The 23,538-nt window shown below is 41.8% G+C and overlaps 2 protein-coding genes across 3 annotated transcripts; both read right to left on the reverse strand.

The window, feature by feature from the left end:
• Window positions 1–1,331: 1,331 nt before the first annotated feature.
• On the reverse strand, window positions 1,332–17,421 carry adam19b (ADAM metallopeptidase domain 19b). The gene is made up of 23 exons (XM_030739297.1): window positions 17,098–17,421; window positions 16,756–16,868; window positions 16,440–16,510; window positions 10,151–10,229; window positions 9,907–9,983; window positions 8,530–8,731; window positions 8,386–8,451; window positions 8,013–8,084; window positions 7,742–7,908; window positions 7,477–7,561; window positions 7,190–7,329; window positions 6,887–7,064; window positions 6,711–6,800; window positions 6,307–6,502; window positions 5,615–5,723; window positions 5,301–5,517; window positions 4,764–4,841; window positions 4,321–4,429; window positions 4,098–4,227; window positions 3,890–3,980; window positions 3,467–3,793; window positions 3,281–3,372; window positions 1,332–3,185 (listed from the first exon to the last, which is right to left on the reverse strand). Exons 1-22 carry the CDS (start codon window positions 17,234–17,236, stop codon window positions 3,328–3,330), a joined length of 2,781 nt encoding a protein of 926 aa, XP_030595157.1. The 5' UTR covers window positions 17,237–17,421; the 3' UTR covers window positions 1,332–3,185; window positions 3,281–3,327.
• A 1,542-nt stretch (window positions 17,422–18,963) lies between these two features.
• thg1l (tRNA-histidine guanylyltransferase 1-like) lies at window positions 18,964–23,411 on the reverse strand. 2 transcript variants are annotated; one of them, XM_030739298.1, is made up of 7 exons: window positions 23,213–23,411; window positions 22,848–23,045; window positions 22,589–22,765; window positions 22,334–22,503; window positions 22,161–22,249; window positions 20,750–20,857; window positions 19,420–19,581 (listed from the first exon to the last, which is right to left on the reverse strand). In XM_030739298.1, exons 2-7 carry the CDS (start codon window positions 23,033–23,035, stop codon window positions 19,420–19,422), a joined length of 894 nt encoding a protein of 297 aa, XP_030595158.1. In that variant the 5' UTR covers window positions 23,036–23,045; window positions 23,213–23,411. The 2 variants fall into 2 exon arrangements, with proteins under 2 accessions (XP_030595159.1, XP_030595158.1); XM_030739299.1 differs by lacking the exon at window positions 23,213–23,411 and having other exon boundaries at window positions 18,964–19,581; window positions 22,848–23,035.
• Between the last annotated feature and the right edge of the window lie 127 nt (window positions 23,412–23,538).

The raw sequence follows: 23,538 nt of genomic DNA on the forward strand, positions 1-23,538 counted from the left end.
CTATGTACAGTTCTCACTAATAGTTAATATAAATTAATTCTGTTGTTTTAGCCAGATTGTCAAAGAATTCCTAAACAGTTTTTTTTTTTAAACACTGAAGCTCTTCCCAAAGATACTGCTTCAGGCAGTAGCAGGAATGATCGTGGTGAATCATAAAACTCTTGAGACAATCTTGACCTAAAAGAACACGGATTCTTCTATCAAGCTACTCTATTTAACTTTCACACAAGATAAACGAGCCTTTTCTGACCTATTAAACAACCTCATTTCCTGCACACTTGCTCTCTTTCTCCTCTGGTAAAAACCATCTTTGCTTTGAACCACTGGCTCAGTTTTCCTAACAGCAGTTGCCCCGCTTCACCCGATAGCTCCCATTTTGTAAATTACTACCCATCTTATTGTTTCAGGCCAATCACCAACGTGCATCAAAAATTTTTCACACCTGAATACATTTGTTTTGATGGAGCTGCCAATAACTGTTTTTAAGAGTTAAAAGTGCATGGTTGACAATACACAGAGGGTGGGTCAAGTTACCCACTGGCTCATTTTAGTCCACTCTCCCCGACTGAACTTTACTGATTTGAGTTTACCTTAATCACCAAGGTTGTATTCAAGAACAGCAGGAGGTGATAAATGAAATGGATGGTTGGCTATTTTAAATGAAATATGTGTAATAAAGCCATTGTAAGCTGTTATCACAGCAGACAGGACAAAGTTAGAGAACAGCTGGTAAACACAGTGAGTCCGATAAAGAGTTAGCGACTTCCCTAAGGAACACACACCAATACAGGACTGAGGTGAGAGTAATTAAATGAGTTAGGTGGCCTTCAGGTGGCTGTAACACTGTAACCCTGTGCTGTGATGCATTTATCTTGCTACTTGTGTCATATGACAATGTGTCAGTGCTGTTTCCAGGTTGTTGTGCTGCCACCGGGTGGCCAAAATATGAAGTTTTTTTTTCCTTTTCCCAATAAAGTTTGAGCCACTGTATGTAACTGTGAAAAGGGTAAATAAAGGTGGTTCCAGTTTACTGGCCCAAATAGGGTGAAGATACACAAGAATGCATAAGAAACACATTTAAAATTCCTCAGTGTTGCAGTTCATTTAGTGTTTAGTTTTATAATCAAGTCATGTTCAAATCTAGTTTATTGTTCTTGTAGATATTTTTCTGTTTTGTAGAACTGGCTTTAAATGGGAAAAACAGGCACTGCCAATTCTAAATACATCACTGAGAAATGTTTTTGTTTTTGAAAGAAAAGCACATCCCTTTTTAACTAATGCAACATTTAATGTAACATGAAGCTGATAAGCTCTTTTGCAGCACAGGTGTGTTTACATGGTCAACTTGACTTTGAAAACTCAGACTTACATTTGGCAAAAGTGCACTCACTGGCCACTTTATTAGGTGCACTCTGGTAGTACCGGGTTTGACCCCCTTTTGCTTTCAGAACTGCCTTCATTCTTTGGAGCAACAAACATTCCTGAGAGATTTTGGTCCGTAGCAACATGATGGCATGACAGTACATTCATGATGTGAATCTCCTGTTCCACCACATCCCAAAGGTGCTCTGCTGCATTGAAATCTGGTGCCGGTGGAGGCCATTTGCCATTTGAGTACAGTGAACTCAAAACCAGTTTGAGATGATTTCAACTTTGTGACATGGTGTGTTCTGCCTGAACTGTGGATACAAGGCAGGATGGATCCACGCTTCATGCTGTTTACAAATTCTGACCCTACCATCCGAATGTCACACCAGAAATCTATACTCATCAGACCAGCTGACAGCTTTCCACTTTTCTATTGTCTTCTTCTATTTGGTCCTCCTGTATGAATTGAAGGCTCAGTTTCCTGTTCTTCCTGACAGGCCTGGCACCCCCTGCAATCATCTGCTGCTGTAGCCCATCTGCTTTAAAGTTTGATATGTTGTGCATTCAGAGACGCTCTTCTGCATACCTTGTTCCAACGGTGGTTACTGTTGTCAGCTTCAAGCATGTCTACATTCCTAAAGGCATTGAGATGCTGCTATGTAATTGGCTTATATTTGCATTATGAGCAACTGAATAGGTGTACCTAACAAAGTGGCCTGTGAACTTAACATGGGAGTGACAGTTCCTGAAAATGGGCCTCTGTAAGCCTATGCAGGAAAGGAAAGGTTTAAGTGACCAGTAATTACCTTTGACTTGCAAAAATATTAAAAAAAATTCAATTAAATATACTAAACAAAAATTAAATAAATAAAAACAATCAGTTAAAAATATCTATTTTTATTTTCCAATTTTTATTTTCCCATGTGTTCATTTGAATTTCGGTTTCAGACACAGTGTCACAGCCTGTGTTTGCATAGGTCTGATAATGAGGTAAAATATGGGAGCTGGCAAACTGCATTTTCCTGTTATCGATACAGATTCCACCAAGTAGTCAAATAGGAAAGCACCTAACAATAATACTAAAATATCCCTGTTCCAAAGCCTGCAGTTGCAGTTGCAGCTGCAGTTTTAAAATCATCAGGGTGTGAGTTAATTCAAAAATACAATAAAAAAATAAAATGAGTGAAAATAAAAAACTAAAAAAAAAAACTAAAAAACTAAAAAAAAACCCTTCTCATTTCCTGCTACATATCAGACATGCATCTTTCACCATGAGAATAAACTTACAGCATGCATTGAGGTTTTTTCATTGGCTACCATCAGTCCAGTTTAAACCCATTATCATTCACAGATAAAAACTTCATTAGTGGCATTTTTTTCTTAATATAAGACATCCCTTTATGACTAATTCACTTGAAGAGGCATCACATTTGGTACAGAGGCTTCACTGTAAACATTAATTTCTCTTTGATTTTGTGAATAAATACTCCTGGAACAATTTCATATTTCCAACAACAAATTGGTAAACAGAGTAAAAGAAACTAAAAGCACTAAAATTCACAGCTCTGGCTGTTTCAAGTGGATAAAGCAGACACATGTAATACACAAGCCTAAATCTTAGACTTAAAACATACCTTTGCTATAGCGTGCTGTACTTATATCATTTTCCACTTAATGCACATCAGTGTACAGCGTCAAGAGTTCCTCACTTATCACCTTTTCTATGACCTGGCAACATACAGAAAAGACATTTTGAGGCAGTCTGTTACTGGATAAGCGGTGGTCCCCGATGCCTCTCCAAGCTCTTAGATTAGGCTCTAGAGAGAAGAAATTCAAAAAGATGCAAAAAAAAAAATTTATCAAGACCTGTTTATTCATACGGTTTGACATTAGGAAAAACAAGACAGTTTACCTGTTTGGTGTTTTCTGTCCAGCAGATGGAGCCAAACCAGGTTTTCCTCACTGCAAGGCACTGGTGGTAACCTGTGGGCCTTTCACAGGGTTCTGCATGCCAATAACAAGTGAGACGTTGCACATTTAGTTCATTGATGCAAAGTACACACATCTTTACTTATGAATGTGAAGAAGATGCATTCACCCCTGATTGTTTTTTGACAGGGCAAGGTGGTGGAGGTCTTTTTGGGGGGTCTGGTCGATGTTTGGGTACTGCTGAAGGCTGTGACTGGTTTTTGGGGTCCAGGGAGCATAAAGGTGAAGGTCTTGCGGGTAGTGGAGAAGCATGGTTCGGTTTCTGCCCCACAGGCACAGGGAGAGTGCGAGCCTGAGGAGAGATCCCTCTCTGGGGCTGTGGTGTCTGCTTTCTCTGCTCTGCAGGGAACACGGGTACTGGAGGAAGCTTCCCTGCAGGATGTGCGATAGCATGCTTGGGCCAAGATGGGCAAGACTGACTTGGATGAGGAGAAGCCTTCCGATGTGGAAAAGCACAAAGATAACAAGTAATTTCATCAATTCTGAAGCATTACAGACATTACTGAGATAGTCTAAGAGTGGGCTTTTTTACCGAGTCTTGTTTCTTTGGTGAGAAGGTTGGGTTGCTATGACCATTATTGCCACTATTTGCATGCAGGGGTTTCACAGCGACTGGCTCTGAGCTGTGGATGTCAACACAGATAAACCTAAAGACATGATTCATTCTGGACATTCACACAATGCAAAGAAAAGATGTTATCCACAAAGTTTTTAGTATTTGGCACTTCAGAATTGCATACCTTGGTGCTGATGGTGAAGCATAAGGTTTCAGTAAGAGGAGTTTATGTCTACCGAAGCGCCAAAATCCAAAAGCAGCCAAACCCATAAAGACAGCCAGGAGGAGAGCGAGTAGGACTGGAAGAGCACTGCCTATTGGAATATAAACCAGACAAGAGTCAGAAAAATAGTAAAAATCTCAAAGAAATCTCTTGATTTCATGAATCACTGTTGCATGGGTCTCACTGGAGCTGGTGACAGGTCCACTGTCCACACTCCCCCCGGATCCTTTCTGGTTACAGAGAGGAGGAGCCCAGCCCGAATCACAGTGGCAGTTACGGTTGTTGTTGCACAGCTGGTAAGAGAACAGAGACATTTTGTATGACAGAAGGAGAATCTGGGACAGAAAGTTGAGGTGTAGTAACAAAATATACTGAAAAAGGTACATTTAATAAAACAGGTATAGTTTATGGCATTTGTATTGCTACTATATTTTATAGAGGGGATGATCTTGTTGCATAATACAGTCTAATTTTTGCTTAAGTAAGATAACGAATCCCAGTCTTCTACTTGTTTATGTTATTATTTATATATTGTTGTGTTGCTACTTTTAATCCAGTAAAGGATCCTGCACCTGCACCTCTGCTTGGGCTGCCAGCTTTCAGTAACTCTAGGCTAAAGAAACTCACTCCGTGTCCATGACACTTGGCACTGCAGTCATCCGTTTTGAGAAAAGATGCATTGCGGCACATTCCATTAAAGCAAATCTGTTAAAACAAAAGAAGCGTGAGGAAGAACATTAGAGAAGTGGTTAGAGACAAATTACTTATCCACTTTCAGGTGAAAACGAAATCCCCGAAGATCCATTTTCTCTGTCTGATCTAAACAGTTTTGTCTGCTGTGTTTATGACTTAAGAACAAGTGAAACTTCCTGCACCATGTTTGAAATAAATCATCGAGGAAAAAAAAAAAAAAGCCATGCTTTTAGTCATGGTCCATGGAGTGGTGGTACACTTCAGTCATGTGACTTGCCTCTTGGGCTTCCGCAGAAATCTCATGGAAAACTTATGATCTGCTAAACATGTTTTAGTCATTTTGCAGCACTATATTAGAATTTACTTCATGATAAATCACAAAGATTACATCCACAAGCTTTTTAAATGACAGCAGTGCGCGCTCCTTACTACTACTGGAAATTCAGTTTGGTACATCTTCACGAGTCTCACCGAGTCTTCACCACACTTAGTGCCCGTCATGACCAGGCCTGGATCCAAAGTGTCACCCTGTGGCTCCTCGTCCTCCTTGCCAAGCTTGTACACATGTGTCCCCCTGCACGTGATTTTGCTGTTGCCCTCTTTAACTGTGGTTTCTATGGAAACAGCATTGTTCTCAATAGGCTTGGAGGCTGCAGATGAACACTGGATTTTCCCACATTTAGCATCCCTGTCATGTAAAGAATTAAGAAAAAAAGATACGCTTGAGGTGAGGGAGAAGTAAATGAAAGTGTGCAGAGTGTTTGGCTGAATGATTTGGTTTTCACCTCTCACTGCATCTCCTGTATCTCCCAAACTCATCTTTGCCACAGTTCCCATATATATCACCAGCTTCATTTACCCTCTTAAAACACAGGTCGGGGGCTGGGCGAGCATCTGTGGAAAAATGAACAGAAACATAAAAACTGTTGCACATACACAAACACAATAATACACATGCAGAGATGCATGCACAGTGTGTTATTTGACCATCTGATGAAGACCAGATGGCATCCCTCACTGTTCAATGTAGCTCCTGTGGTACTACAAAGGTTCTGTCACCACAGGAATATGGACACCGTCCAATAATAGTCCCTAGTTCTGTGACCCACCAAGGACTCATCTTTAAATACACTGAGCCTAACCAGGTGTCTCAAGAGCTTGGAAAAAAAAAAAAAAAGGGGTGACTGGACATCTTTAAGTTTTTGTAGACATTTCACCTCTTATCCATGAGGCTTCAGTTCTAAAACCAAAAGCTGGAGAGTCCCAGGCATTAAACCCTAGAGGGGGGGGTTGTCCTCTTGGGAGGTGTTCATTGACCCACTAGAAATCATGTGTGTCATCACATGAAACAAGGTGTGAAAAAAGGCGTGGGTCATTACCAGCAGGGGTTTGGGGTGAAACTTAGTTCTGTGGAAGCAGTAATGGTGTACTTAGTTTTTCCACACTGTGATTAAACTGGAGAATCCACTTTACCCACCTTGTCCCCAAAGTGAGCGACACTGCTGCTCCAGGGTCAGACACATGCCGGTGTAACAGTAGGCCCTCCCACCTGCACATGACGTGCCATCCACTAAATAAAAATCAGCAGGGCAGGACTCTGTCTTCCCGTCACAGTACTCTGGAAGGTCGCATGACCCAGAGGGACCACGGCACAGCACACCCGGGCTCTTCAGCTTTCATAGTGACAGACAGAAATCGGGCGACAAGCTTTAAAAAAAGACTGAAATCATGACAAAAATAAAGCTAGAAAAGATGTAGATACATTTATTCTATTCTAGTGAGAATAACAGCTGGGGATTTCCTACTGAAATGTATTTAGGAATTTTTTTTTTGTTTCTTTCCCCCACCAGCATCATCATCATCAGTTTCCGATATACCTACCTTGCAGTTGTGACAGCAGACACCGTGGGCACACTCAGCTCCAGTTTTCAGGGTACAGTTGTTGGCATTACAGCATGGACTTGTGCACTCCTAGGCAAAATGTGTTGTAGATTCATGAAACCTGGCAAAAGCAGCAAGAGAAAATAAACAGTGCCTACGCACAGACACCCACTGACCTCTTCGTCTCCACAGTCACATTCTTCTCCATCTTCCAGGTAACCATTACCGCAGCGATGCCCTCCGTACATTGTTCTGGTGTTCGGAAGATTAAAGAGACACTTTCCTCCTCCAGAGCTCAGGTAGCTCTGCAGCTCCTTCAGGTTGTATTCATTAAACACACGAGGAAACGGATGCCTGAGCACGAGGTAAGGAAATCAGGGAAATCAAGTCAGATTTTACCTTCCAAATCTATTATTTATTCCCTTTCTCTTGGTTTACTAAATGCAGTTTCTTTTATGTTGGCAAGTTGTATTTTATACCCAGTAGCAGCAGCCATGATACAGCCTCCGTCTTCTGCGCTTGCGTGGCAGTAACCTGGAATGTCGTGGCTCATGCCGAAGTTGTGGCCCATCTCGTGCGCCACGGTGGCAGCAACACCAACTGCTAACTCTGAATGGTCCTGTTCAAAAGGACGTTAGGATCAGCAGAAATTAACGCATTATGCTTTCACTTGATGCACGTTGATGTAGTGAAGTATCAGCAAACTGAAATCTAAGTAGAAATCCTAAGTAGGTCACATTTGTGTTTGTTTACACTCGTCTCTTACCATGTTTACTCCACCGGACTGGTATTCGGAGCACATGGCTTTGAGAGGTGCCAGCCCGATGGTCGTGCCCCGGAACGACTTCCCCCTAGAGACAAAAGACATCACTGGGAATTAGCTCCAAGTGGACAGCAGCCCACTGGGATACAACCAGTGTTGAGTATTGCCTTGCACAATGACCACGAAATCTACTAGAGTGACAGCAGTCCACACGTGTGACAAATGGCAAGACAAGTGGGAGATATGAGAGTGAATGAGAGACACTGACGTGATCAACTGAGCATTGTCGTTGGGGAGACTGCGTAGCTGTTTCTGTCTCCACGACAGGAATGCTGCCAGAGTGCTGTGTGGGTTCTCAGAGACGCTGATCATGTCCCGGCTGGTCCACACTTCCAGGCCGATTAATGCCACACGGATATTTAAGGCTTTGTAGTACTGTTGGTTTAGGCAGAAAAAGGAAGAGTGAAAAACAGAAAAATCATGAACACAAAAAACCAAGTGTCTGTTTTTTTTTTTTTTGGTTTCATATCAGATGTTACCTTGTCAACTAAGTTGGCAGCCTCCACTAATTTCTGTTTTGTCTTCTCAAGATCAGCGCCGTGGTTCTCATACTGCAACCAACATGAACCACAATGAACACAGAACATCTACACATATTTTTTAAAAATCTTTCCAATAAAGGGTACATCTCACAATTCACACATAATAGCTGAAGTAGGAAAATATATAAGCCATACTTCTAGAGCCTAACAAATGATGCTGTCATCCCATGATCCATGATTCTGCCCACATAGATAACGCCACATGTAAACAGCCACATCCCCAACTACAACATTTGATGGTTCACTACAAAAACCCCCAGTGTGGTTGCAAAGTCACCAACTGTAAGCACAGTCACCACAGTGTTCTCACCTCAGTCTTGTCAGCCACTATGAGCAGCTCTACATACTTCATATTCTGACTCAGATCCCGTTTTACCTAAAGAGGAAGACAATATAAAGTTTTTATAAATCTTGCAAAGAATCTCACTGAGGAGGTTACTGCTACTCAGCTCACCCTCACACTCCGTGGTGACATCATTCCCTGGATAAAGTCATTACGCCTCTCCTCATGCTCCTCTTCACTGTGGTGATGCTGGCAGTGACCCCCAGGTAGATGAAGACTCTCGGCTCTGAACACAGCGTGCCGGTCAGCATCCGTAGAAACAGTAAGAGGCTCTATCAGGTAGCTGACGCTTGTGTTCAGAGAAATTAGTCCCCTAGGAGGAAAAAAAAGTCATACTGAGGAAATCAGTGTGCATCAGTGATGTCTTAATATTCATTTGGCAGAGGGTTGTGCTTCTGTGTTTCTCTGTTGTTGTGTAAATGAAGATCAGCTGGGACTGACAGTCGTATGCTATCGCCTTCAGAGCCACTTATCATCACAGGCACCTATACTCAAACACACGAGTGCACACAGAGCAGCGGGGCATGCAGCTGCAGAAAACATCTGGAGAAATCAGACGCCCACATGTCAATGTCCCTTTATGCTGTATTTGCATTCTTTCAGCGAATCTGCATTAGCAGGAAGATGGTTATTTACTTATCCTCCAGATGCAGAGCATTAACCCAGAAAAATCACACACACACACGGCTGTGATGTCTGTCAGCCCTCCTCAGCTGCCTGCCTCTCCTCTCTCTGTTTGTCTCCAGCAGGAAGCAGCAGCTGCTCTGGAGACACATCAGGAGAACACACAGGATCTCCAGTACTGAGCTGTACTCAGTGAACCAACACTGAAGCCAGTGACCTACTAAATTCGTGGACTACACGAGACAGCACACAGGACTGTTTCCTGTCACATTATCTACTGACCCACAGCTTGATCACAGGCTGAAAAATCATGTTCATAGGCAATCTTTGACTCCTACTGTCCATCTGTCAAAATCTGTGCATGTCTATTTTTCCCCAAGAAAACATGGAGTTTACAGAAGTTTGCAGAAGAAGAAGAATCTGTTCTTAAGGTGAAACACAGGTTTGAGCAATTTGGAGATTTTGAGCCATTTAATCAGAACATGAAACACTCGTGCAAAGAAAATGTCACAAATGCACATTAAAGTGTTTATTTACCAACACTGTCTATTAGACGTTTATACAAAACTAGTGGAAAGTGGAGCTTGTAGCTCAATTGCATATTTCAACTTTAATTTTCATATAACTTGTAATACAAAAAAATAACTTTTAATGTAATTAATTAATGGGGGCAGACTTGTGGTGTTGTTACTTTGTCTTTTATATATTTTTATCCATGGAATATGACAACATGTAGCTATAAAGGCCAACTCTTACTCTGAGCCATGCTGACTTAATGAAAGGGTAATTAATTTTGGAGGGATTTATTCTTTTAAAACTCTAAATGTTAGGCTGCTTAATGATAATAAAACCATTTTTTATTACCTGAGTCCTGAACAAGTGCTGACAGCGACGCTGGAGCCTTTCACGTCCTGAACCTTGCCATGGTAGAAACAGTGTCCCTGGAAGACAAAATCTTAATTAATCAGAAATTGTAGTATTTTAAATCAAAAACTGTCACCAGCACTTTATCACTCTCCTCCCACTCAAGTTGATCAACTACACTGATATTTATTAGTTATAAGTCCCCTCTACAGGCTAAAAGCATGAAACGGTCTCACAGACTCACAGTGCTGGGTCGAGAAGTGGACCTGCGAGCTCCATCGGGAGTGTACCATATTTCCTGATATCCAGGGGCCAACAGCTGCCTGGGGAAAGTCAACACAAACTCAGGGATGACAAAATAAACTGTATTTAGTGACAGTGATTTAGTGGAAACAGCAATATGGTGAAATAATAGTAAAACACAAAACTGCACGAAACTGAGAAGAAAGCAGAGGACAGTTTCTCTGGAGCAGCTCATAAAACATTCTCTAACAGAGACACTCCCCAAAACCAAACTGCTTTCAAGACTTCAACAAAGACCCTGTTGGAGATCAGAAAGCACACAGGAAAATGTGGAAAACTGTTATTAAACCCATATGTACCTTTCCACAGTGATCCTTTTTACTTCTTAGAGTACTGTTGTACTGCTGAAGCAAGAGATGATAACTTCCCTATGCTGACAATTTAAGTTGTCGGTATGTCCAGACTGCATGTGTTTGACAGAAGTATTATTTACCAATGCGCTCGAGGTTCTTTCGTAACTTTCAGGCTGTGATGCACATGCACAAAGAAAAATGTACTTGGATAAAACATCATCATCCCCTTATTTTCTATTCATGTGTATGCATGTGACTAAGCCCAATGTTTGCGGCAAAACCATTCTTCCTGTTTCACTCATAAACTTTAACTTATCTTCATCTCCTCCTCATGCCAACTCAGATCCGTCAAACAGGTTGTAGCTGCAGCGAAGTCAAGCTGCAGAGAAGCCCCAAACATATCTATTGATGTTGTTTCCTGCTGCAGGAAACTGCAGGAGTTTGACTCAAACGAACCTAACAGATTTCATTATTGATAATTTTTCTTCATTTATTTTTAATCTAATGGCTTTTAAGGGAAATAAATGAAAACAAGTTAATCTTCTTGGAAATATGCCTCAGCCCCATTTGATTTCTTGCTCCTAGTTAAATATCATATCTGTCAGCCAGGAGCTGGCCGACTTGCACGAATGTCTAAACCGGTAGAAACTATGTTCTGCCCAAAGGTACTAAAGCCCATCTACCTGCCTATCCGAAACCTATGAAGCTGTTTAGGTTAAACAGGGTTAAAATTAGTTTGTAAAACCTACACAAAACCTCTAATGCTAACCTGATAAATTATGGTTTTATAGGAGGTTATGGGCAAAAATATTTATCTTATTTAATAAGTTTTAGGGCTGCCTTTAGGGGGATTTTGTTAATGCTTTGCAGACTCAAGAAATCTGTTTCCCCACAATTTCCATGTTTTATGCTAAGCTACAACCTCCAGCTGCACTTGTACATTAATGCAGATGCAAACATGGCTTCTAATCTCACTGTCTTTAAGACGGCAAATTAGCACAGATCCAAGTGTGTCAAACTCTTTGAAAGGATGATGAAGACAAGTGAATGGACGCTTGGAATTTTCCTTTTTATCTGTCTTATATGCCCTCAGGGAAACGTGTCTCTTAAGACAATGGCAGCCTGTTGATCTGAAACAAAGCCACACAAAGGCACAAAACGGCTACTTTTAACAGATTATGACTCAGTGGGAGGAGGGGCTGTGTAAGCACATACACATACAACAACTCTATAGGGGACCTCAAAATGATCAGTCCGACACATCTGGCTGATGTCTCCATGAACAAAATACCCTACCACACCCCACCCCGCCGTGTTGTGATTTCACCTAAACCGCATTTATATCTGACCTTCCTCCACTTTTCCAGCTTCCCTAACTTCCTTGAGATATTTCCCATCACCCTCTCTTCTCATGCCCTCTATGCTGCTCTTGATGGCATATTTAACACCAGTCAATCATGGTAGATGACTGAACTTTAGCCTGCTGCTGTTCCACAGTCACTTCTTCCACGACGGAAACACATAAGCACTCCACTTCTATTCTCCCTTATCCTCGCATGCCAGTCAGTGGCTCAGTTTCTGAGTTGATGTAATGGCTTTATAACCTGCAACTGCGTGACATGTCGATGCAACATGGGATAAACAAAAATATATATTTGGCATGTAAAGAATAAACCATCCAAATTTTAATGAAAAGTCTAATCCTAACAGTGGATTAGAAGTCACATTCTGGTGCAGCTAGAAATGATTTAAAAGATGGAAAATAATTTCTAAAAGGTTACTTTATAACACTGCACTTGTAAATGTAACAACTGCAGTGCCAAAATTCAATCTGTAAAGATCTGAATAAATGTTGAGCAACTTACAAAACAGCAACCACAGAAACCAGAGAATAACAGCTTGCAGGTGTGTCTAGGTTTCATTTCGGCTCATCAGTCTCCAGAATTTAGACCTCAGTAAAAGAAAAAATTTAAAATATTGCACAAGGTTCAAGTAAGTGGCCTATCTGCAGTGTGATAAAACAAATTAGAATAACAGCAATGGGAATATAAAGAAGAGGTTGGTTAGTCTATGAGCTGCTGAAGCTGGTGAAGCCAGCCTGCACTGTCTTGTGCCAAATACAAACGGTTTGTATCCTAATGCTGAAAGGGTGAGGGGAGCCATTTATTGCTCATTTATTTGTTTATTTTGCTACTGTAATTTCTCATGGAAATTAAATACAATACTGCTAATAATTGCTCATTTCTCCACCCTTTTTTTGAATCTCAGTCATAATTTTTGGCCAGCGATGAAATCTAACGTCACCGACAAGCCCCGAGTCAGCCAGCGTGAAACTCTGCACCAACACTGTTGGAATACCCCAAAGCTTTATGCCTAATTGTATTCTGCTGAATACTGTGACAGCTTTCAAATCAAGACTGTAAAAAAAACCCTCTGTGCAATGGCAGCCAGCAGCAGCGACTGGATGTCGTCCAGCGCCCGGACAGATGCTGTGATTGAGGAGCGCAGTACTGGCTGAATCAGGACGGTCTGGCGGTGGAGTGGAGACAAAGGCTTGGTTCAGCCTCAGGAGGAGAAAGACGGGATGGGGGAGTAATGCTAATGTACTTGAGAGACAGAAGGGGGGGTGGGTTGGGGGTAATGCTTTAGGGTCAGTGGGTCACATTCTCTCATAGTATCAGATGACATCACCACATCGAACTGGAAGATGGGGAGGGGGGGAGGCTGATGCAAAGTCAAATTACCTCTCAGCAACAGATGATGAAGAGGCTTTTATTGCAGACAGAGGCTAACGTTCTGCTGTGTGAAGCCCTGCTTGAACACACAGGCCAACACGGAGGCCTAGATTAATGCGTCTAAGCAAACAGGACCACTGTGAAACTAAACATAGACGCAAGGGAAACAAGGACAAGCGAATGCACACTCTGCTCTCTGCTCCCTAGACCTGCAATCCATCAGAGCCGTGCTTTCAAGTCATGTTTGTGTTCTTTTGGGGCGTACAAATGTGTCTGCGTGTGTCGTCTGTCTGCGTGTGGCCACAGTCGCCCAAAGCCTGACCACAACGAACATGTGGGACACGTATATTTGTATTAGAGCCCGAGGTGAGAGAAGGGGCAAAAAACGTGAAAGAATGGGGTGCACATTTTTTTTCAGTTGGGCAGTGTTAAGACATATGAGGTGTGGGCATGATGACAGTAGAGAAGAGGAGAAACTATATGGTGTAAATTTCCCACGAGGGTGCTTAATTCAGATTAATGCACTCAACAGTGTGTAGGAAGGGCATTTAAATAGAACAGAGATTGTCAGGCAGAGGAGGAAGGAAGGAAGAGTATCAACCACTATGAACCAGAACTCACACCCAAACTGCCTCCAACTATCTCTGTTTTCCTCTTTCTGTGGCGTTCAACACCTCCAGCTCATCGTTCAGTTTGTTACTCTGTTTCCTCCTTCACCCACTGCTTTTACACCCTTTTCCTGCTATCTGACTCAGCACACGCAATGGCCCCTGCCTTGCTCTTAACTGAATTAACTCTCTACTGGTGCACTACTTTTCATTAATTTAAAAGCTCAGGCAGCCACATATAAACCCAGAAGGACAAAGAAAGCCCCCCCCCCGACCAGGGAAGACAGAAATGGATTGAGTGTTGACTCCAGCCATGGGGAGAACTGATGCCCACATAAATTCAAAGTTTCCCTCTAAGCTTTGAATAAGTGATACCCTAAGTAAAGAGCAGATGAGATGAAAACTGATTCAAAGGAGTACAGCTGGAGATCTCACAGCCACTTTGGGTTCTCCCATTATCTGCTGTCCGTCTGGTTTTAGGTGCAACGAGGACATAATGGGAGTAACCAGGATGCAGGGTGGACACTGGCAGCATTTTCTCTGGCTTCTCTCCAAAATCAGACATTAATCTTCCCTGACGTGAACTGGTTTCTGCTTAGCCCAGCCTAAAGTCTCACACAGTCATGGCTCCACATTAGGCAGGCAAAGGGTAAACAGAAACAGAGTAATCCAGTATAGCATTCTCTGTGGAGGAGCAGAGTTGGTGGGCAACACTGGTGAACTTCAGTCTAAATTATGATCTACAGAAGAAGCTGCAAGCTTTCTTTGAACCTGCAGCACCACGCTGCAGAGTACAGAAAATACCTGAGCTGAGGAGGTGAACTGAAGCCTTGGTTTTTTTTTTTTTTTAAAGAATGTTGGGCTGTTGTTACAAAGGTTGAGTTGTTTCTATTTGATATGCAAAATGCATTAGATAGATAGGTATTGGATGTTGTGTTTCTGGCCACATGGTGCATTAATTTCTGATATTCGGTCTCTTTCAGCACTATTTTTGGCGGTAACTGTTCACAAGCTATTTGCTACATTTGCCTGCTTTTTAGTGTGGAGCAGCTAGAGCTTAGTGGGTTTGTAGGGCTTTGATACTTGTTACTAAATATAAAACTGAGAGTGTAGGAGCTCATGCATTCAGGAGAGGCTTAGAGTTTACTATCTCTGTATACCGAAAGGAGCTGGTCGAGGTGGTTTGGAGGCCTCCTAGGTAATATGTGAGGGGCATATTATCTATCCGTGAGGAAACCCAGGGGTGTTGCTCGTTGGTTGGCTTGGAACAACTCGGTGTCCCAATAGAAAAGCTGGAGGTGGTGGATGATGGCAGAGGGCCCCTGGGCTGCTCTGGTTAGACTTTAGCTCTCACAAACTACGAAGACCCACATAAGCAGAAAATGGCAGCTTGGATGAACAGCTGGATGAATGTGGGAATATTTGCATAATTTTTCCAGATCAATACAGCTCTCAGACACTATACATTAAAGAATCAATAGCAGAGAAATGTATGGCGTGTCTGCGATTGAAAACATCCAGTTTTACACTAAAGCGTGTGCATCGTGTGTTGCACTGTTTCAGCTACTATGATACATCTTTTTAAACCAGTACCTGTCTTTGCATGCAGCTCGGACTGTGAATATTCACAACTTTTCTGTTGCGTGAAAAATGAGAAGTTTCACAAAAAACAGTTTCACAATTGTTTTTCCTGCAGAGAGTACTGCACAGGAATTGTAGTTCCTCTTTCTTAGTAAAATGTGTGTTAATTTTTTACATCAGTTAAAAGCTTCTCAATCTTCTTAATCAAAAAAAAAAAGGAAGGACTGCTATCAGTTTCCTGTCATATCGTCTCCATTTATTATCTTACCACACAAGCACAGGCAGTTTGTGACTGATGAAAATTCCTCACCCAGGAGGAAATATAAGAGAGTGACCACCTGCTGGGCTTGAAGAACAGGGGGCTAAACCCCTCAGGGGACAGTCAGTCAGACACAGTGGAGTCATGGCTTGTTAGTGTTTGTGCGCCTGCCAGTTAATGAATGACAGAGACGGCAAGCGTTCAAGGGTAAAAATGGACTTCATTCCTAATGTTCGTAAAAGCTTCCCAATCCACTTCTACTCTGGCTCGAATCCAAGAGTGATAAACCGCAGCTCCGCTGTTACCACTGATATCTCAAGAGCTGCAACCCCTCCCCCTCCCCAACACCCCCACCACCAAGCTAGCATACAGTCTATTACATAGATGAGACACCAAGCTCCCTTCCTATCACCAGTCCGTTGTTACTGGACAGGAACCACTCCATCAGATTGCAGGACGTTAGATGCAGAGCCACAATTCCTGCTTGCCCAACACATGCAGATCGGGTGTCATCCCTCTGCTGTCCAAAAACCATCAGCCTACCTTCCTCAGCTAATCCCCTTCTCAGCAACCCCCCCCACCTCCCCAAGGGGTACTGACCTTTAAATACCTCCATGTGACAGCTAACATCTGGCCAAATAAACACAAGGGCATCTTGTGGAAGTCCAAAGACAATGCTGATGAGTGATTTAATCAGCACCTCTGGACTACTGCTTTACTCTTTTGAATGGAAAGATAAACTTAAGTTACTCACTCATTCTTCTCCAACAGTAGTGTGAGGTCCTGGCCCTCAGCTACGATGAGAACCTGTGCCTCTGCTGGATGCTGGGAGGAAAACATCAGACACTAATCAGTGACAGCCCCCAGTTGCCTCCTGCTTGATTTCTTAGTTTTTTGCATCATTTTAACATTACACAAAGATAAAGAGAGTAAATACAAAAATGCTGTTTCTTAAATGGTAATTTCATTTATTAAGGGAATAAAATGTTATGCATGAAAACTGTGTGTCTGTGTGTCTTTTAATCGTTTTTTTGTTTTTTTCAAATGCACAGATAGCGAGATAGATTCACCTCGTTGTTGCCAGACCTCTTGTGCCTGAGAGGATGCAGCCATACGGGATAAGTGATCTCGTAACTCTGCACATTCTCAAGGATGCTTTCCAGCGAGCCCTGTTTGTTTTCTCCTGATTAAAAACATATGGGATGGAGGGAAACGGTGGCAAAACACCGCACGGTGAGAGTTAGTGTCTCATTTTGGTGTCAGTTAAGAAATAACACCCTACACACCCAACCAACACCTGATGCAACCCTTTAAACAGAGATGCGCTCCTGTGCAAAAAAAAAAAAAACGCTCATCTATTCAAGGAAGGCATCCAAATTCTAGTCACGGCTTCGGGAAACAATCGGACTCACCAATGGAAACGGCGCCTTCAGACACAGCAACAGCAACAACGAAGCGGAGGGCAACTAAGAGGCAGACACGCAGAGAGGACCGCGCGGCATCGAGAGGCGGCGGCTGCGGCGGTGGAGGAGGACGCGCTCCAGGACGCATTCTAAAAGCAAACGGCTCAAGATGAAATCTCTAAGCAGAGGCATAAATGTGCAGTCCAGCCCGGTGCTTCTCATCAGAGAAGAAAACGCCGACCGTGTGACGTCGCAGAGATGCTCCCCAGTGCACATCCTTCGTCAAAACCACTCCGCCCCCTTATTTCAACAGAGGGTTGAAAGATATATAAACGGGGTTTTTTTCTGTTTAGGTTTATTTGCACTGGCTACATATCTTTTGAAAGGGTTTGCTTCAGAAGTGTAATTTAGTAACTTGGTATAACTCCATTATGTTGGAGGACAAAATAGTGGCTTTTAGACACCGTAAAAATGTCATCTATTTACTGCTAGCAGTATTTTTATTTTTCGCCTTTAATGCCCGCTTCTTTTCCACCCAAGCAGCTTTTTTTTATGAAGGTTTTCTGTTGTAAATAAACTCCATCAAACAGTACATTTAGAAAATACTTATCCACTGTTGTGTCTCTCAAAGCAAGTTATGAACGTTTAATGCCACCACGTGTAGCCTGAGATATATAAGTTATAAACTGAAATGTATAAACAAAAAATTAACTATTAAATACAGTTATGAATCTACTTGGACCACAATTTCAGATACTCCTGATGACATCACTGGGACATCAGCAGAATTATATTTGCACTGAGGACATTATAAACTACTACTGCCTGCACAATTATTAAACATCTGATTAGGATTAAAATTAAAATCATAAAGTTAGATCATGATGTTGCATTCACAGATCATTGGCAGTTAAAACTTACTGCTGACCCATCTTGGTTTCTTTTTTAAATGGATGTTTAAAAGATGCCATCTCAATGTGTGACATAAAACCACAAATTGTGGTTTTCACACCTATGGTGTCACCAGGGACTAATGTATCAGTGTTTTAAATTTAGCAGGAATTATCGCACAACAACTTATTCACACCATTTTCCCAGTAGCTCGGCAACCTTATTAGAACTGAGGAGGCTTACCGGCAGACCAAATAAATTTTGGCTTTCAATTTAAGTCACTCCTGAGTTTATTTTCAGTCTCAGTACCCCTGTGGGTTTACGTCTGGCTCTGCAAATGCTGTCTTTAAATAACTGCACCACTTGCTCTAACATGTTCTGGTATCTGGACTTTCTAGGCCACCCGCTGAACCGCTGTATGATCTGAGTTTGCCAATGGCTCAAGCGTGCAGTTTAGTTATCAAAATAACAGCACATGTTGCTATTTTGATTATTAACGGTGTATAATTGTTCATTAAATCACTGTAGGTAATGATTGGTGAGTAATTTAAACACAAGGGCTTCTGTAAAGGAATGTACTCCAAATGTGTGAGTAGTAAGTTCACATCTAGTTACATAAAGTACAGTACAGCTACATGCTTTTAACAAGGTCACTGAGCCAAAAATATCGACAGTAACCGAGCCCACTAAAGTAACAAAATACAGCAGGCTTCTACCAGTTCAAGCTTCCAGAAGTCATTCATACTGAGCCGGTCATTTGTAAGTGTGATGATAACTATTCCACCGAGCACACAAGGATAAAGTGTATGCAGGGTGTGTGAGGTATTCTTAGCTCTGATGACAGTGCAGCCCATTCACATCTCTAAATGCTACGCTGGCTGCAAGACAAGGCCGCGGGTTCCTGTCAGGGTATTGATTTCTGCTTTACTCTTATTTCTTGTTTCTTACTACACACTACAAGTGAATGCTTTACAGAAATGCACCCTCCAGCATTAAAACTCAAGGATTAGAATTTCAAGGTAAAACAGATCGACACTGCTATGGAAAACCCCCGAGCAACGAAAGCAGAAGCCCAAGAGAAAATATAGCAAACATGTTGAAAGATCAAGTGTTGGTAGTATTCTAAATGTCATTCACGATATCAAATGAGGATACATTTTTAGAAAGGCAACCTTAGGAGAGCTAGATGCATCTCACTGGGCTGCAAAGATTCTTGAAGGGTTTGCTTTTCTTTAAACGTTACAGACATCGTCACGTCTACATCTTAGGAACATTTTTATATATGAAAGTAAGAATATACTCGAGCTTCAAGGGTAGCCTGTTATTTGACACAAAGTCAGTAACAAGCGGCGACTCTGGAGTCATTGCTTAAATGGGGCAGCTTCAACCTCTGAGGTCAGATATGCTCAGAGCAGTTCTTTTTCAACAGGAAAGGTTCCGTTAGCAGTTGTCATCCTCCAGGATGTCTGGGTGTTCCTCCCAGAACTGCTCTCCTATAATGTCACAATGGTAAGCCTCTACCCTCCTCCTGCTGCGTGTGACAGGCACGTCCTTTTCCTCTTCATTTGGTAGCTTCATGCGTTTAGTGACAGTCTCATCTCGCTAGATAAAAGAAATGAGAAATAGGATTAATATGAGCAGTTCAACATTTGGAGAACTGCTGGTGATATCCGTCTCTGTAGAGAGGCGATCAGTCTAGTACATAACCCCTGTAAAATCAGCATACCCAAATTTCCTATGTAACCCATATTTCCTGATGATCGTGTCAGATCTACTGTTGACGCCACAGCAAGTGGCAGCCTGGCACATTACTCTAGCAGTGAGCTATATTTTGTTATTTTATGGGTGGGATTTTATGAATGTCTCTCCTTTTCTCTGCTTCTTGTGCCAATATTAATTTCCCCAATGGGGCAAAAAGAAAAAAATGGCAGTGCAGTTATTTTAAAGCAGATGATGTTTCATTCTCAGACTTCACTGCTTTAAGCAAAGAGGAAAACATCTGAATAAGTGAACAGTTATAACAGTGTGCTTAAACACGCAAAACCACATTAGAAACAATGACAGGCTGTATAAAAGATGGTCACACCCATGATGTCACCCACTGATTTGAGCACTACTGGTTTGAGTCTGTGACAGAAGCATTTTGACTGATGTTTTAAAATCTATAGCGTGACTAGTGAGCGGTGGATCCGACTGAGGAAAAACCAACATTGCACCTTACAACACCAATCTGTCAATCAGAAGGAAGCCATTCTCTAAAGCATGCCCTGCCCTTTTAGAGTGCAGCATCTTCTTTGCAACTGATTTCACTCAGCGAGAGCCAGCAACCTCCAGGAACCACTGCAACCCGTAGGGGAATTCACCTTTTTCCTAGCAACCAGTGGTTGCATCACAATATGCAATATGGCAGATATGAATGAGAAGCCTCAATACAGCTGAATTGATTTATGCAACAGCAGGAGTCGCCCCCTGCTGGCAGGAGTTATCCCCCGAACACACCCACCGGTTTAAAAGAATGCAGACTTTCAGGCATTTTTCTTTTGGCTTCACTTTTCAGACTGCCACTAACTTCTGCATAAATGTTTCGTTGTTGGGCCAAACTGTTAAAATAAGTGCCTCAAGCTATTCTGACACATTTTCAAATCACACAGGATGAAGCCATGAGTAGAGGCAGACATATCGTTACAAAAAAAAAAAAGGACATTCATGTCACAATACAGGAACACGTCCCCAAATCTTTTATGTTGAGAAAAGGCGAAAAGTAACAAACCTTTTCCCAAATAAGCGTGGTACCTTTCCTGTGGACGGACGATTCATTGTTGTAGTTGATGCCAAACTCTGAGAAGAGGATCTCATTTTTATGTGCGGCTAATGTTCCCTGAAAAGGTAGAAATATTGTGAGACATGCAAAATTAAGTGTGTACATACAAATTGCCTCACTGAATCTTAAAATAGTACAGCTTTATATAAAGGCACAACATCTATTCTACCAACAAAAGTATAAGAACAACACCACCCACCAAACCACGGGTTATATTTAGTGGTTGCTTCAGAATTAAAACTAAAAGGAAATCAGCCAGACATAAATAGTAAATGACTCTGTTATCTATTTTTTATTACTATAATAGGAACTGTGAACCACAAATGTTCGGTGAGTTGTGAATGACTCGTGCTGCCCAAACATCCAGGCAGAGTGAATATTTCCACAGCTCGTCAGCTGTTTCCCTCACAGAGGTGATTTCCAGAGAGCAGCTGCATCAGCCGGGAGCAGCTGCTGTAAACAGTGACAGCCCTGATCTTGTACACACTACAGCAATAAACAGTTCATGAAGAGTGTTTTGGAAGCTGACATTTTTTTTTTAAATAAAGCCTTTGTTTATTCTGATAAAATATCAAAAATAATACCAAGTGTGCTTCAAATCGTATCTGCCCCTAAAGTCAAGTGATGTATAGCTCAGCTTGCTTTGAAGCGATAAAACCAAGCGGCAAATATGGAAATATTTTTTCAAAATGAAACTTAATAAATGCCTTTAACAATGAAGTGACTATTAGCTAATGAATTAACCAATTCATTCACATGCGATGGATATTACATAAATATATCAGCACCAGCAAACTTGGAGGTGCACTGGGAATTTATTTTTGATGCTGTTTACACATAGAAATATACAGTCAGAACACTAATAGTTGAACATATTGATACCTACAATAACATATCTGCAGCTAGAGAGAAAAACTCCGTAAGTATGCCAATCAAATATCCTTAATGTGGAGAATTTTGAGAGCTGGAAAGGTGGAAGCATTCACTGTTGTTTTTTTTCTGATACGTAGGCAGCCAACATGGATCTACAGAACATGCTTTTTGAGCCAGAGTTTCCCTTTAGGACAAAGGGAAACACAGCACACTTCGAATAGTGTGTGTACGACCTTGTGTACAAGTGTCTTTAACATATTCATGTTTTACAACTTTAAATATGTAGGTGTTTCCTTAACATGACTTGTTTTATAGTATTTCTTCAACTATTTTTATTTCTCTTTTTCCTTTACTCTGTTAACGTAAATTTTAAAGGTAATTAATAAGTAGCATTCACCCTCGTTATTAGTATAACGACATTATGCGTTCATAATCACATGCATCTGCCAGTTTGCATTAAAACACACATGTATCAACTATGTTTCACCTTTAAGCGATCCTCTGCCTCTGTTGTGGTGAGTCCTCTTCCTTGAACTAATGTCCAAAACACTGTGTTGTACAAATTATTTATGTGACCTGAAAAGAAATAAAACACAGTGTGACATATTTCACCCCACAGCGAATGTGTGATTTATTAGCCAGAGCATCACATGTACTTACAGTCTGCCTGCCTCCAGCTAAGGTAGTCTCTGAGGTTACGATTGCTAGGATACAGGATCACCCGTCCGTCAAAGCCCGGAGGATACAGGAGGGGCTGATCCTCAAAAAACTCCTTCCAGTAAAACACGTATGAGGAGGAGAACTGGGAGGCCACATGGGTCATGAGCTTACTGTAAGGAAAGCGAGAGGGGAAGAAATGCTAGAGGTGGTTTGTGTGAGAATGATGTTGGTCTACAGCGTGCAAAACATCAGTACCTGGCTCTCCTTTTGAACCAGTTAGAGGTCCGCTTGAAAACAAAGCTGAACTCGTCGCTTTGGCCATACGCAATGATAATATCCTCCAGCTCTTCCATGACTGAGCGGGCGCTCCTTGTCATCAGTCCCAAGGCCCTGTCGTCATTGGGCTTTGCAAACTTGTGCTGCTCTGCAAACCTGAAACACAACGCTGTGAGTTCAAACACTCCAGTGAGTCCCTCATGTCTTAACGAAAAAGTAGCCTGAGAAGAAAACTCACTTGTGGAAATTGCGACCATCGAGTCTCACGACGATGTAGCAGTTTCGCAGACAAGTGTCATCTGTCTCGAAGTTGCGCACATACTCAAACTTACTCTTGGCCATGTTGCTGGATCTGGAAAAAAGACGGGCCGAATGTGTGACAGCACAGGACCAAACACCAAATCTGCTCGCCTTACTGATCAGCATCAGGATGCTCCTGAGGAGAAAACACAGCGAGCACAAGTATGTCAACAACGGAGCAATACTGAGGCAAACAGGACCACAGATATTTTGAAATAAAAGACAATTCAAGAACATCAAATGATGGCAAGTGTTATAATAAAATAATTCGTGTTATACGTTATGTCAGCTCTTGTTACTTACGTATGAATGTCATGTGTGGTGTTAGCTTTCTAGATAGACAGCAAGCTAACCTTCTGAGAGTCCTCTTATTTCAGCAGCTAATATATAGCTATTTCATAAGTTGCACCAACAACAATATTAGGATTTCATTTACTGGTATCTAAATGTATCTAAAAAATTGTCTTCGGCTCATTCACTCAAACACGTTGACTTGTATACAGTCCGTCCACAAATTGTGTCGTACAGGAATTACAATCTCCCGGAACACAAAATTTCGGACCACAAAATGCTAATTGTTTCCCCGTTTCATCCAGTCCTCTTGAAACAAACAAACAAATAAAAAAAAA

This window comes from Archocentrus centrarchus, chromosome 10, assembly GCF_007364275.1.
Source record: "Archocentrus centrarchus isolate MPI-CPG fArcCen1 chromosome 10, fArcCen1, whole genome shotgun sequence".
Lineage (NCBI taxonomy): Eukaryota > Metazoa > Chordata > Actinopteri > Cichliformes > Cichlidae > Archocentrus > Archocentrus centrarchus.